At 39.1% G+C, this 14,261-nt stretch overlaps 1 protein-coding gene across 1 annotated transcript in view; it reads left to right on the forward strand.

The window, feature by feature from the left end:
- Positions 1 to 9,884, forward strand: part of KCNK13 (potassium two pore domain channel subfamily K member 13) — a 71,894-nt gene extending 62,010 nt beyond the window's left edge. Inside the window, exon 2 of the mRNA XM_054069069.1 lies at positions 5,812 to 9,884. Within this exon, the coding sequence (XP_053925044.1) occupies positions 5,812 to 6,704 (893 nt within the window). The 3' untranslated portion in view covers positions 6,705 to 9,884. The remainder of the gene's footprint in view (positions 1 to 5,811) is intronic.
- The last annotated feature ends 4,377 nt before the right edge of the window (positions 9,885 to 14,261 follow it).

Below are 14,261 nucleotides of genomic sequence, written 5' to 3' on the forward strand. Positions count from 1 at the left end.
CTAGGTGTGGTTTATAGATCCAAATCAGCTTTGGTGCATGGAGAAGAAATAATAACAGATGTAACAACAGTTTGTAAAAGAGGTGGCAAAAATGTCCTTAGAAACCATAGGCCAGTAAGTTTGTCTTCCACAGAGGTACAGTAGGAAAGTGTAAACCAGAATATTTAGGACATTCAAAAAGGTAACACAGCTTTTGCCGAGGGATGTCATGTTGCACTAAAATAACAGTGTACCTGGACATTCAGAAAGCTTTTTCACAAACATCTAAAGAATTAAAACTCTAATGGTCTGAAAAGTTGAGTCCTATAATTGATTAATAATTGTTTAAAAAGAATAGAAGAAAATTATAGGTGTCAATATTACATTTTCAAAATGGAAGCACATTGGCAACAGGATCTCTTAGGCATTTTGCTGACCTGCACATTTCAACAGTGAGAAACAATGTAAGAAAAGAAGTAGATAAATGTATAATAGCATTTCCTTAGGACAGAGAAGTATTCAGGGTGGTCAGCTACAAATCTGACTGTAATGAATTGCAGAAAAATTTCATATTACTGAATAACTAAGTAAGAAACAGGTGAAATTCAGTGGTGACATGTGCAAAGTAATGTGCATGGGAAAAGATAGATGTAATTACAGCCAGACATCAAAGACCTGTGAGACAGCTATCACTTCTTGAGCAAGGGAGCTAAGACCCACTGTGGATAGTTTGCTGAAAATATCAGTTCAGCGGTCAATAGCCATTAAAAAAAGAAAACAGGAATTTCTGTGAAAAACAGAGCAAAGTGCAATACATCAGTATTCCCTCCATCAATTCAAAAGTACTTCTGCGTTGCAAATACTGTTCTAGTCCTGCTCCTTTATCTTTGAAAGATTCTATTAAGGTAAAAAAAGAAACAAGAAAGGTAATAGAACTGGTTAGAAGTATGTCTTAGCATACTGGAAACTATAGAATAAATGTTGTAGACCTCCTCAGATTGGGGAAGAAATGAGAAAGAGGACATAATAGAGGTCTGTATCAGAAAGGGAAATGTGCATTGAGAATGATGATCGCTACAGCTAACTGCAAAAAGTGGGAAGCCTGAAATGTCAGACTGAAGGTTAAAGAAAGACTTCCATAAATCATAATGACATCGGGGAACTTACTGCCTGAGATTTAATGGAGACTGACAGTGTAAGTGATTTAAAAAATGATTTGACAAGACTGATGATCAAATTATTATATATAATGTCCTCAAATCCTCTAAACTGATTTCTGCGATCTGGGAGGATATTCCAGAGAAAGATCACTCTGTTCTTATTTTCTTCCCTATTCACACTTTCTCATATCCTTTCACTGTCAAAGATGGCAATCTGACCCAGTATGGCGCTTCTGTCTTCTTGCAGCTTGGTCCTGCTCACCTGAAGTCTCCAACCCCATGATAGCTGACACCCCAGCTGGCACCTAGAACATGGATGACCACCATCTGCAGTAGGTAGAAAGCAAAAATAGGGCAATTGCTTCTCAACTCACCATTTTGGCCCTAAGAAAAGCCAAGCAACTAGGAAGGCTTAGTTGCACTACTGTAGTGTATGTATTGACGATTGATTTGCCAATGACACTACCAAGAACTACATTTGCTGAGAAACATGACTTGCAGCTATAAGAGATAGGCAGGTCCAGTTTGTGAATAAACCTGATCTTATCATTACAGTGGAGAAGGACTTGCATGTGACATCTAAAAAAGATAGCGAAAATAAACTGGCAAGTCTATATGCACAATCTTTTCTCTAGCATCTGCAGGAAGTTATGAGGGCTTTCCCTTCATTTAACATTTTAAGGGATTAAATGAAAAGTCTGCTGTTTTGTAAGGCTGTACCCTCTGTTATGAAGAGAGGACAGTTCAGAGCAATTCTACCTGTACAGGTCATGGGCATGGAAATGGGGATTGCTGGCCCAGTTGGGGGTACCCCAGCAAGAAACAGGGGAAGCACAATTCTCGTGGGATGGTGCAGGAACTGGAAAAAGACACCAGGGAGAGGAACAGGCGTCCTACCATTCTGCCAAGACTTCAAACTGATATATTTAGACTCCAAAATTAAATATTTTAGATTAAAATTGCTACTTCAATCAAGTGTGACAGTAGTAATTCACATACTCTGTGACCTATTCCTCTGTCATCAGTCTTCTGGAAAATATACAGTGAGACACTAATACTGTGTCTTTGTAGGGGAACACGAGCGCACTTTGCAGCTACCAGGTCTGGGTTTGTGTCCCAGGTTCACCTGGAGTAATCATGTGACTCTGCACCAGCCTATGCTCTCCACACAGAAGAGCCACCTCAGGCCCTGACCAGATTGAGGATGCAGTGGGGATGTATGGAGATAGGTCCGTACCTCCAGGACTTATGGAGATCTCTGTCATCAGGACAGATATTGCTGTCCTAATAAGCATTGTCTTTTCTTTCAGAGAGAACAGCTCAAGGCTTCTCAGATGCTTGAGTAACGTGTGTTCCCAGCATGCAGACAAGAGTCTTATGTTGGTGTCTTTAGATTAGAGGGAGAGCTTTCACTGACCTCATGAAAGAATTGACTTATCCATAGATTCTCTGGGTTTGCACAGCACAAGATCACCACTAATTTTACTAAAACAAGAGCAAATCCTACTACTGCACCTTTTTGTCCACAAATGAGCCACATTTTTCCTTACAGAACTTTGGGAGGAAAAAGAGGCAGATCCCATCAAGGATGACAATTTACTTCCAGGTAGTGTGTGCAGGGATGTTGTGCAAAAAGGGTTTTTGAAAGAATACATTTTTTAGTAGAGATTGATAAGCAGTGCATTTCTAGTTTGATGGCATATAAGAAAAAAAATAGAACAAAAACTTAACCTGAAGCTGTGTAGAAATAGATTATTTTTATGTCTTTCAGACGGATAAAATATAATTGAATCTTTCATAGGTTTAATTTGGTTATTAGTGAAATGTGTTCCTTTATGAAAGATTTTTTTAAGTATTTTTTCCGTTCTTTTTCTTCCAAATGAAATTTTTTAACCAAAAGGTGACTTATATTTCAAAATGAAAAGATTTAATACAAAAATGGCAAAAAAGAATATCTAGTTTCATTTCAGCTTTTACAGCCTTTTACAATTTTGCCCTCCTACATTACTTGACTGAAACAATTCACCAAATATATTTGGATTTATGAATATTTCAAACACCCCCAAGAGTGCATTTGGAGAAAAATGCACTTACTACCAAACAAGTCCTGTCAAACTTTATAATACAGCATCCCAAATTAATCCCGAATATATTTACTGTGATGGTCAAAGTTAACCAGGTATGGCGTGGCCCTGGAAATGGAAATACAAAGCATTTCAAGAAGTGAAATTATTTCTGGAACTAAAAACTTAGCTCAGTTTTGACAAATGATCTTTGAAGGAAAATATTTGTTAAATTAGTGTCTTTATACCACTTTGAGTTTTCTGTTTTGGTACTTCTGTGGAAATGTTAGTATTGATTGCTACATATTGAGTTTATAAGTTGAAAAATGAACAAAAAATTACATTTACTCCAGGATGTCAAAACAATGTCCCTGCTGAAGAGAGGCAGCTGACAACGGGCAGAGTCACAGTCAGAGCTGCACTGTTTCTCTGGATCGATGTTCTGCATCTTTGGGTATTTATAGTTCGCTATGTATTTCTCATCATGGCTTTTTGGGTGCCTTTGTAAAGACCGCTAGTGGGTTTCTACCCACAGAGATCTGAGCTCTATCGTAAAATCCATTCAGCCAAACAAATGAACCCGAGGAGCTCAAGCTGTAGCTGTGATGTCAGTGGCAGGGTCCTGAGAGGGGCCTGTGGGAAGCAGCCCGAAGGTGTGATGCCATGTTGGAGGCGTGAGACCGAGCTGCATTTCTCTTCCCAGGGCATTTGCTTTATGCTGTGAGAGATGCATGCTGCTCCCCACTGCTCTTCACCCTTCCGCCTCTGCCTAGCCTGCAGCTACTTCTCTTCTTCAAAGAACAGGGTGGACCAGGGATGCAGTGGCCCCCCACCTCCCTCTCCACTGGCTGCTTTGGGCAGATCCTACCAGCTGCAGAAAAGTTCCCCTTGTCTGTGGATCTTTACATGTCTGTCCACAGGGTGGAGGTCATGACTTGCATAGAAACCAGACTGACCAGAAAATATCCATCAAAACTGGGATTACAGGGGGTCAGGTCATGGAGCACAAGGAGAAGGAAAAAAGTGAGTGGAAATATTTACATGCCACGGGGAACAATGGCAATGTCATGAAGAATATTTTCTCTATGTGTTTTGTCTCGTGGTGCTGTTTCCCATGGTACAGAGCTGCAGTTCAGCTCTTTCTAGCACAGAAATTTGATGTGGAGCTGTGTACCACCTTTAGATCCGGATACTGTGGTTTGGCTGTGGATGCAGGGTAAGGTGATGCAGCGAGCCTTGAGAGCCCACACATGGGGCTGTCATTCAGAGAAGGTCATGCCACGGGGGTGAAGGTGAGGAATGACACTTAACTGTGTGAGGCAAGAGCAGTGTTAGTGAGGAACAAGTGCTGGTAATCTTCCCGTGAAGGGAAGATGAGTGTAATTCATTGCTATTGGAAATATGGTCTCTTCACATTGCTGTTCTCTGTTTTCCAAGCACAAGCTTACCAAACAATATGATTTCCTTTATCTCCAGAGTTTACCATCTTTATTTCATAATTAGCATCTCACAATTACAAAGACAGGGAAACAAATAAAAGTGTCTCTTGTCCAACGTGATCTTTCTGTTCTCTCAGCAAGATCATTTTGGCTTAATTAATCAGTTATGTAATCCCTGATTAATCCTAATAAAACAGCATCAAAGTTATTTATCATGACTATTACTCGAATTTGCTCAATGATGTTCTGGGCATGATTTTGTTTTTTTAGTAATATCTTACAAAAGCAAGATTGTCTTATCAGGAGTTGTAAAATAAAATTAATATTTGTAGGATTTATGAAGGGAGGGATTTGAGAGAAAGCTGAAGCACTTCTGACCTGAGAAATCCCATGACAGGGAATGAGACCAGGGGAGACTTTAAATAAGACTTACATACAGATTGAGCTGTGGAGTGGGACGCAGGGAAATACAAAAACTTCAGCGATGCTGATTGAAAGGAGGACTGATAATGGGTGACCACACCACCAGTATGTGCCGCAGAGCGGCTCTAATGCCTGCTGGGGGCCCTCATGAGGGGCTGCTGCCCCTGTCAGGGGTCCCTCCGATGTGCACTCGCAGCCTGGATTTCCCTTCCCCAGCTGGGCTGTGGTGGATGCTTGGTGCTGGTTGATTCACCACCCGCATTTACAGCAGGAGCCAAGTCTGGCGCAGAAAGGTTTCATCTTAGGTTACAAAGATTTGGTGGGGATGGACCCCTGCAAATTAAGAGACAGCCTTGGATCAGATCCATGGTGCAGAGCAACATAAGAGAGGAGGAAGGGGGTGCTATAACCCCAAAGCCTGGAAGTGATCCAAGGCACAAAGAGGGATGGAGTGACCTTAGCAACCAGATCAAAATTCAAACCTTTGTTAAACTCTCTTTTCTTTCCAGTGTGTTTTTTTCTGCTTTTTCTTTCTTTCTCATTCTGGAGGAAATGCTGTCATGAGTTTTCTTCCCCTTACTGCTAGGACAAGGTAAAGCACAAGTTGGTAACAGTTTGGGAGAGTGTCCTCACTCTTTTCCAGAGCTGGTATGTGTCACAGGGATTTGCTGCCAGTGCTTTCTGTGACAAAACTCCTGACATGATAACTACAGCTTTTTTATTCATCTGTTCTGTTTTGTCTTCCAGGGTTTGGCATGACCACCCCAGCCACTGTCGGAGGCAAAATCTTCCTTATATTTTATGGCCTTATAGGATGTGCAGGGACCATTTTATTCTTCAACTTGTTCCTGGAGCGCTTAATCACTGTCATAGCCTACATCATGAAGTCCTGCCATGAAAGACAGCTGAGGAGGAAAGGGGTCCTCCCTCACAACAGCCGTAGGGGCTCAGGGACCTCTGAGGTGGACAGCCTGGCAGGCTGGAAGCCCTCTGTGTACTATGTCATGCTGATTTTGTGTGTAGCATCACTCATAATTTCCTGCTGTGCCTCTGCGATGTACACACCGATTGAAGGGTGGAGTTACTTTGACTCTCTTTACTTCTGCTTCGTGGCCTTCAGCACCATTGGTTTTGGTGATCTGGTCAGTAGCCAGAACATGAACTATGAGAGCCAAGGCCTTTACCGCTTTGGCAATTTTGTTTTCATACTCATGGGGGTGTGCTGCATCTATTCCTTATTTAATGTGATCTCTATTGTCATCAAACAATCCATAAACTGGATATTAAAGAAGCTGGACTGCAGGTGCTGCCACAGATGCCAAAGAAAATTCTTTCATTCACGGAGGAATGTGGTAATGCCAGGAAATGTGCGCAGCCGGAGAAACATCTCCATTGAGACTGATGTTGTCAATGACAGTGACACAGATGGACGCCGGCTGTCAGGCGAGATGATCTCCATGAAAGACTTCCTGGCCTCCAACAAAGTCTCACTGGCCATCATGCAGAAACAGTTGTCAGAAACTGCTAATGGCTACCCAAGGCAAATGAGCTCTAGTTCAAAGCAAAATGGGTTCTCTGGTGGGGTTGGAGCCTTAGCAATTATGAATAACAGACTGGCAGAGACAAGTGTAGATAGGTAAAATAATAACAGTATGAACCATTTCAACAAGTATAGAAAGAGCATGAATTAAGTGGAAGCAGCTAGGGAGAGAGTATCGCCAGAGAGTGGGATGGGTGTGAATGGCATACCTCCTGTTGGGAGACCTCTGACACTTTTTTGGGGCTGTCACTTAATGTCTTGGCTCTTTGCATTGCACCAGCCTCAGCCTTCCTTCTTGCCCTTCCTTGTGTTCCTCAAACAGGTGACTGCAGGAAAAATTTAATTTAGTCTTCGGAACATTGTTCCATGTCTTGTTCTCCTCCGTTTATGTGAAATACAGACTTCAGGTTAAGAAATCTGTGCTATGAAAAGAAACCAAATTTGTCTACTGAATGCATTCTTAATTCAAATAGTGTTCTGAGCTTTCTGTTTTGCCTTTATCATACCTGTTTTCTGAAAGTAGTTTTTTCTGAGACCAAAAGAGGCATCAGCCTTTCTCTGTGGTATTACAAATCTAATTTAATGGAACAAACCCACTGAACTATTTTCTTTTTTATATTACAACTTAAATATTTTTATTGTGAAACAGCTAGGCTTGAAAAGCCAGCTTCTGCTGCCATTAATGTTTGTGTAAATCTGAAGTAATTTATGAAAGTTGGTAGGACTACTCTGGAACTGTTGTGATGTGCATGAGAAGAGAATTCAGCCTTTAGAATTTAATTTAGCCTTCCCTTTAAAAGGATACTGTCAAAAGTACTAGAATAAATATTTTTCTTAGTTTTGTTTTCTTCTCTCCATTTGCAAAACACACGATTTTTTTCTAGGCTACTTTTTCTTCTAGAATTGAATCACTGTAGCTTTCTGTTTCAAAAATATCAAATTAAATTGAAAACTGTCATGCTGACAAGTTGCATGAATTATTCCACAATGGCAATCAAAGATTTTTCCAAATTTCTATTCATATTATGCTCAATTGTGACTGATGCAATTGAGCATCGGCATTATGTAATGCAAATAGTAACTGAGTTTACACAACAGGCTTTAGTATGCAATTAGATTGCCATGACAACATTCAGTGTATTATTATAAGTGACTGTGATCACAAAATCACTTTGGCAGTGTCCTTTTTACCTTTCATGTAATTCTGTCATCCTTCACCTGTGTTTCTGGCTTTTGGTGATGATAATGACAGGGTCTTGATTAGGGAAACAGAAAATGTTTAACTCCCCATTTTTCTCAATGAAATGCTCCAAGGGTTCATTATGACTAGAAAGGAGACTTCAGCGAGAATAATAATAATAATAATAATAATAATAATAGTGAGAAGAATATGAAAACAGGAAACAAGGTAATCTTTATAAAGACTGTGAAATTATTCTTTGTACTAGGTAACTGGAGAAATAAGAGATTAAATTAACATAAAGCCTAGCAAGAATTTAAAGAAGACTGGGTTGAATTCCTGACTCCTTTAACTGTGCAATGGATTAAAACTAAACAGTATGTGAGAGCAGAATTGGTCAAAAAGGACCTGAACCAGTTCCCCCTTGAAGAAAACAATAAATGCATCAAGATCAAATGTTTACTCACAGCTAGAAATTCGTGCAGAATATTACAATTTTAGGGGATTAAAAGCAGCAGTATGCAGTTCTTAATTTTTGTCATTCAGAAAAATTCAGATAGCCTCTTCAGTTTAATTGTATTAGGAATTAATATCATATCTTTTTTCTTCATTCTGGCCAAAAGTCCTTTCAGTTAGGTTCCTAATACTGTAGGATAAGTTTTAATACTCATTTTAAGCAATATTTTAATTTGAAAACAAAAAAAAATACCTCTTGGAATCCTTTCATATAATAAAGTAAAACCAAATATTAGATTAAACAAATGTACTTAACCCAGTGAAAAGTATTGAAAGTTCTTTTTGATATATTACAGCTAAAATGTCCTGATTAAAAGTCAAATCCTTCCATCTTTAGTTACAAGGAGAGTTTCCAGCTGAAGCTAATAGTCCAAATTCTGGGATTAACTCAGCTGCGTAGCAGTGGAGTTTCCCTAGTAGTATCCCTTCATATTTGCATCCATACAAAAGCCAAATCAGTTCCTAAACCCAAAATTTGGTAAGAAAAGCAGTCTGACTTGTTTTGAGGGGGGAAGCATGTGGGGAGAGGTAATGGTATGTATTACCAAAAAATTGCCACTGAATTATTTCAGATAATTTTATAGTACCCAGGATCCATTACATTGTTAAGGTTTTTTTCTCCCAAGACCTTCTTTGTTTCAAACTCACTGAATAAAAATACTTTGATATAAAAAGACAAAAGTACTGCTCTGAAGTCTTCTTTCCACATTCCTACAGCATTGCCTCTGTTCACTGCCTGTAACCCCGAGATCTCTTTGTTGCAGAGGTGTTCCTTATGCTGCCAGCTAGCAGAAATAGTTTAGGACTTGGCGTACTGCTTAAGCAGGGCTCTCATTCTGGGCAGGACAGCCGCAGTCTTGAAAACCACAGCTTCCTTCTCCATTTATGACAGTTAGTAACTTCCATTGCAAATGTCAGATTTTGCTGAGCACTGAATACATGAGTGACTCCACACTACTCTCCTTTCCAGGTGATTGAGGCAATGCATATTATGATCTTAGATAAATAATGAAAACATGCAAGTTTCTTTAGTTAATTTATTCTGTAGTTCTATGTCATCATTAATGAAGGATCTGGATTTCATATAGGATTTTTACTCAAATCCTTCCATATCTAATTAGCTTTCAAAATTGGCTCTGGATATCTAAACACAGGCCAATATTTATAGCAAGTAGATGAGAAAGGAAATTGAAGGAGAGAAAAAAATATACACTGTTGGAAAGAGATGAAACATTACGATCTCAGCAGTCAATTCAACAAAGATTATTTAAGTTTTAGAAGATGACACAGCCCAGTAGCAGATCATTAAGACGGTCTTCAGGTGGTTTCAACTGCTGCCAAGACGTGAGGCAGTTATTCTGTTTTCATTCTTTGTGATGCAATGAGTCAGTTACCCATCTCTATAAAGGAATCTTTATCAGCTATTTTCAATAGATCTGAAAAGTTCTGTGGTTATGAAAGCAAGGGACTGATATGTAAACTTGATCAAACAGATTAGGCAAGGCTGTATGAGATCTTTGGTGTATGCTAGCTCTGCCTTTGTCAACAAGTCCTGACCTTCTCTCTCAAGCACGGGCTTCCTCACGACCCAAGTTACAGGGCTCTCTGCAGCAGCTTTTTGGTCTCATTATTGTCCACTGAGGATAAAGAGGGAATAGTTGCACAAATTTTGTCTAATTTTCTCTGTTCAGATGTGAATTACCATTTCAGAGATGAAGGACCAGTACATTCTGTGACCTTGCCGTCTTGTATCGTGATGTCATCCTGCTCCCAAAAGCCCTCTAACTTTGTCATTGAGTTTGCCCTCTAGAAGCCACGCTGAACATTGAACGAGGTAGCTTTATCTAGGAGACCAGTAGAATTCTTAGAGAATATTTGAAGATAAATAAGAAGAATTTTAACATTGAAAAGGGAAATTTCTGATTCCAGTACAATGGTTCTTTTTTCTAAAGACATTGGACAGAGAAATCCCCAAAAGTGCAGTTCATAATGTAGGTTCATCATCAGGTTATTAAAATTGTAAAACATGAAGATATGAACATACACATGCCAAAAAGAGCAGAATTTAGCATAAAAGTGAGAAATGCCTTGTAAATCCCATGTAAAAAAATAAGATACAATAAAAATACAGACATCATCACATTTCTTTTATTGCTTCTTAAAGAAATGTTGAAGAATTAAAGGATATATTGTCAAATAGCCAGGGATGTATTTTCAAAGCTGTATAATCTAAATTTTAATGTCATATTTCTTAATACTGAAATCTCAATCAACGAAACAGAAACTTGCTTTCTAAAGAACTGAGTTTCATCATTGTCTGTTATGAATTTGCATGGTGGCTAATGAGATTCAGGGTAGGGAGGCGGGGTTACAGCAAAAGTGTCTTGAGGACAACCTTGTATGTAATGAGGCTCTGAATCCACACTTCACAGGTCACGAGTACCACTAAAATCAGTGGGTTGCACAGCAAGTTGCAGCCTGGTAGACTGAAACTGAAAGTGCTTAATGGACTAATTGCCTGGAAGTTGGGCTTGAAGTTATGCCATCCCTTAATAATATCATTGTTGTACAATATAATTGTCACAATGAACAGGAAATACTTAGTGTTAATCAAAATATGTGATAAGTATTAGAATATTTATTAATAAGTATTGCAAGTATAAGTAAAGGCAGCTCTTAGGGTTTTTTTTTTCGCTAGTGTTAGGTTTTGTAAGATTTGCTTATCAGATGCTTTGTTGGGTATGTTGGTGTCAAAGTAGTTACATTAATTTATCTCCATGAAGGACATAGTCCTCTGTTTACAGACATGAATAGGCTTTTCAAAGGCATCTAATTCCTGCTGAAAGTCAATTCACTCCCTGCTGTATGTTGACTTTCGTTAGAAGTCAGGTACCTGATTCACTTAGGCAATTTTGAAATCCTAGCCATGTTTTAGTTTTGGAATCTACGCTGACCTGACAGTGTCCCTGAAAAGTTCGAACACTTGGAGCAAGGTTTCAGTGCAGTAATAGCTGAATTCATTTATTTAAAAGCCTTTTATAGTGAAAGCTTTGCATCAACCAAATAGCACAAGTGATGTTTACAGTTTGTTTGATTTAATCTTGGCCTCTGCTAGTTTTAATCATATTTGACAAATTTATAAATTGAATAACAAAGAGAAGGTTGGCCTGGGTGTGAAAAACAAACCAGCTCCATTTCTGAGACTGAATTCATCAAGAGAAAGAGGTCATGTTGGGGAAAACTTTCTGATTAACATTATATTTGAATAAAGTTCCTCTGGAGGTGGATTAATTTGTTTGGATGACTCTTCTCCAACAGCTATGGAAGTGGGGCTTTTTGCTATGACCTGCTGATGTCCCCATTCTGGGAAAAGCAGCACAGTGAGCCTTAGCTAAGAGAAGGGTCAGGATTTCAATCAATACAGTTTGCATCATCTGTTGTTTTGAGTTAGGTTACCGACATTTGGCTAATACTGTAATTCCTTGAAATCTTCAAAAAGTAGTAAAGTTCTTTCGTACAATTTCATATACAAGTTGCAGAGAATCACCAAGTGTTATCTTTCCCCCTGGGTTGAAAATACTGCCAAATAGACCAGTACAATCTGTCTGTTGGAGAAATTTCACAGTAGTGTTTTGTTTAATCCAGGAAATAAGAATACAACCCCTTCCCTCTTCCCTATTTTCCAAACATCTCTCATCAACAATGCCCATACAAGACTGTGATTACTGCTTAAAAGATCACATTCATTAATTTAGGAAAATTAAAGCCATTGTTCATCTAAGTGGACTAACACAGTCCTGTCTGTGTCAGATTCAAAAGAAACACAGTGGGTACACAAAGACAGACACTTCAGGTCCAAGTAGTCGGAAGCTTTATGGTGGTTGAGTCACCTTCCCTGGAGGTGTTTAAGGAACGGGTGGATGAAGTGCTTAGGGACATGGTTTAGGGAGTGTTAGGAATGGTTGGACTCGATGATCCAATGGGTCCTTTCCAACCTTGTGATTCTGTGTGATTCTGTGTGATTCTGTGTGATTCTGTGTGATATGGTCCATTTCTATACAGCTGCCTCACATCAAACCAGAGAAAACTACCATCACTGCAGATTTTTAAAAGCATTAGTAAATGTAAGAACAACCTTGTGGAATAGATTCACTTATTCATATTCTGTTTTTCTACGACTCCATTTTAATATTTGCCCACCATTCTCATGGTTTGAAATAATTTGCAATTTTTTTCAATAATTTGAAAAGATTTTAAAAAGTATACTAGTGGCATTTGTTTAAAATTAAATGTAATTTTCCTCAGGCTGCCTAGCTTTTGGGAAGTTTGATTAAAATTAGAATTAATAGCAAGTTATATATATATAACTTTATATATATAAAATTAGAATTCCAAGCAAGTGTGCCAGTTCCTGGATGCCGAATGAATTTCCTACTAGGTGTCCATGAAGAATCTCCCAGATCGAAGCAAGACAGCCTAGTTTTCAGACTTTATCTTTTAAAATGTCTTTCAAATATATTCTCCCTTTCAAAGCAATAGAACATGGTCAGTGTTTTCTGTTTGTGGTCTTACCTGAGAAAACTTAACCTTGCTTTTTCATATCTTTGGAAGAAAAAGACGCACACGAAGGAAAATTAAAATAAACTTTCATAACATTCAGATATACTGTTTGGAGCTGTCTCCTCTTTATGCTAACTTGAAGTTTGCATCAGAGTTTAATTTCTCACCTAAGAGGTTTAGTCTTATTACTGAATACTTACAGTCCAAATCAAAGAACTTTGAAGTTGTTTTGTTCAACTGTCCAAAATGCTGGAAACAAGCTGGTGGTCAAAATAGTGGGTGGAATCACCGTTCCTCACACCTCTGCAATGGTCAGGGAGACACTCTGTGACCACTACAGTCCATATTGCTGCAGCAGCAGCGATTGCTGGCTACTAATGTCTGGGTGTCACATTGCTTCCATCTAGTGAACAGGGCCAGAAGCAGAGATAATGCTGTCCAGAACCACCAGTTCAGAAATTCAGATATGAATTTCCTGAGGAAGGACCTCTGGATGCCATATAGTCTCTAAACCCTTTTCCAAAACAGTTCCAGCTAGTTCCCGCCTGTCTCGGTGCAAATACCTGCAATTTACTGGGTGATGCTGCTTCTGTGTCTGCCACTGTTCACAGTGTGCTCAAAGTGCCCTTCACATGAACTATTGACCACCACCCCATACGAAGAGGAAGTCACACCCCTTCCTCTGCAGGTATTGCATTTGGGCAAATACTTAGCTCTGTGTTAAACACTTTTCTTTGTAAATAGCATCTACGCAGCCACTTTTCTCAGCCCAATACATAGCAGATGGGTATTTTGATCGCTAGATGTCATTATTGTTGGCAGTTTCATTTGAGATGGCAAGGACTGAAAAGGTCAGTCAGTCTGTCAGCCCTAGGCTCCTAGGCAGGGGTATTACCCTTTTGGCAAGCAACACATAGCATCTTGGTTTGGCTTTGCATGTTGGATTTGGCTGCGTTCATGTCTTGGGAACTGATTCTGCTCCACTGGAATCAATGGAGACTTTTCTACTGGGCTCATTATCTGTCATTTTTCACAAGAATAAATTTCACTTTACAAAATAATCCAAGGAAATGTTGACTAGCCTTTTGCTTTGCTTTTACAACCAGCTGTGTAAATGTTAATTCTACTCATGCAGTACTGTGTTCTACATCAACTTCTTACCAGGGATCATTGGTCTACAAAATAATAATAATCTAATTATAAGGAAGACTCACTTAAAATTGAAAGTATCCAAATTATTATCTCTAAGAATTCTTTGCTAGTCACTCATTTCGTCAGCTGGAAAACTCTAACAAGTATCACATTTTCCCTGAACCTTTCTGCAGTTCCACAAGGACGGATTTTGCTCTTTGCTGACTGCCTGCGGCAACTTGTTCTTTCCTTCAACATTCTTCCCTCAGT

Source organism: Cuculus canorus, chromosome 5 (genome assembly GCF_017976375.1).
Source record: "Cuculus canorus isolate bCucCan1 chromosome 5, bCucCan1.pri, whole genome shotgun sequence".
Lineage (NCBI taxonomy): Eukaryota > Metazoa > Chordata > Aves > Cuculiformes > Cuculidae > Cuculus > Cuculus canorus.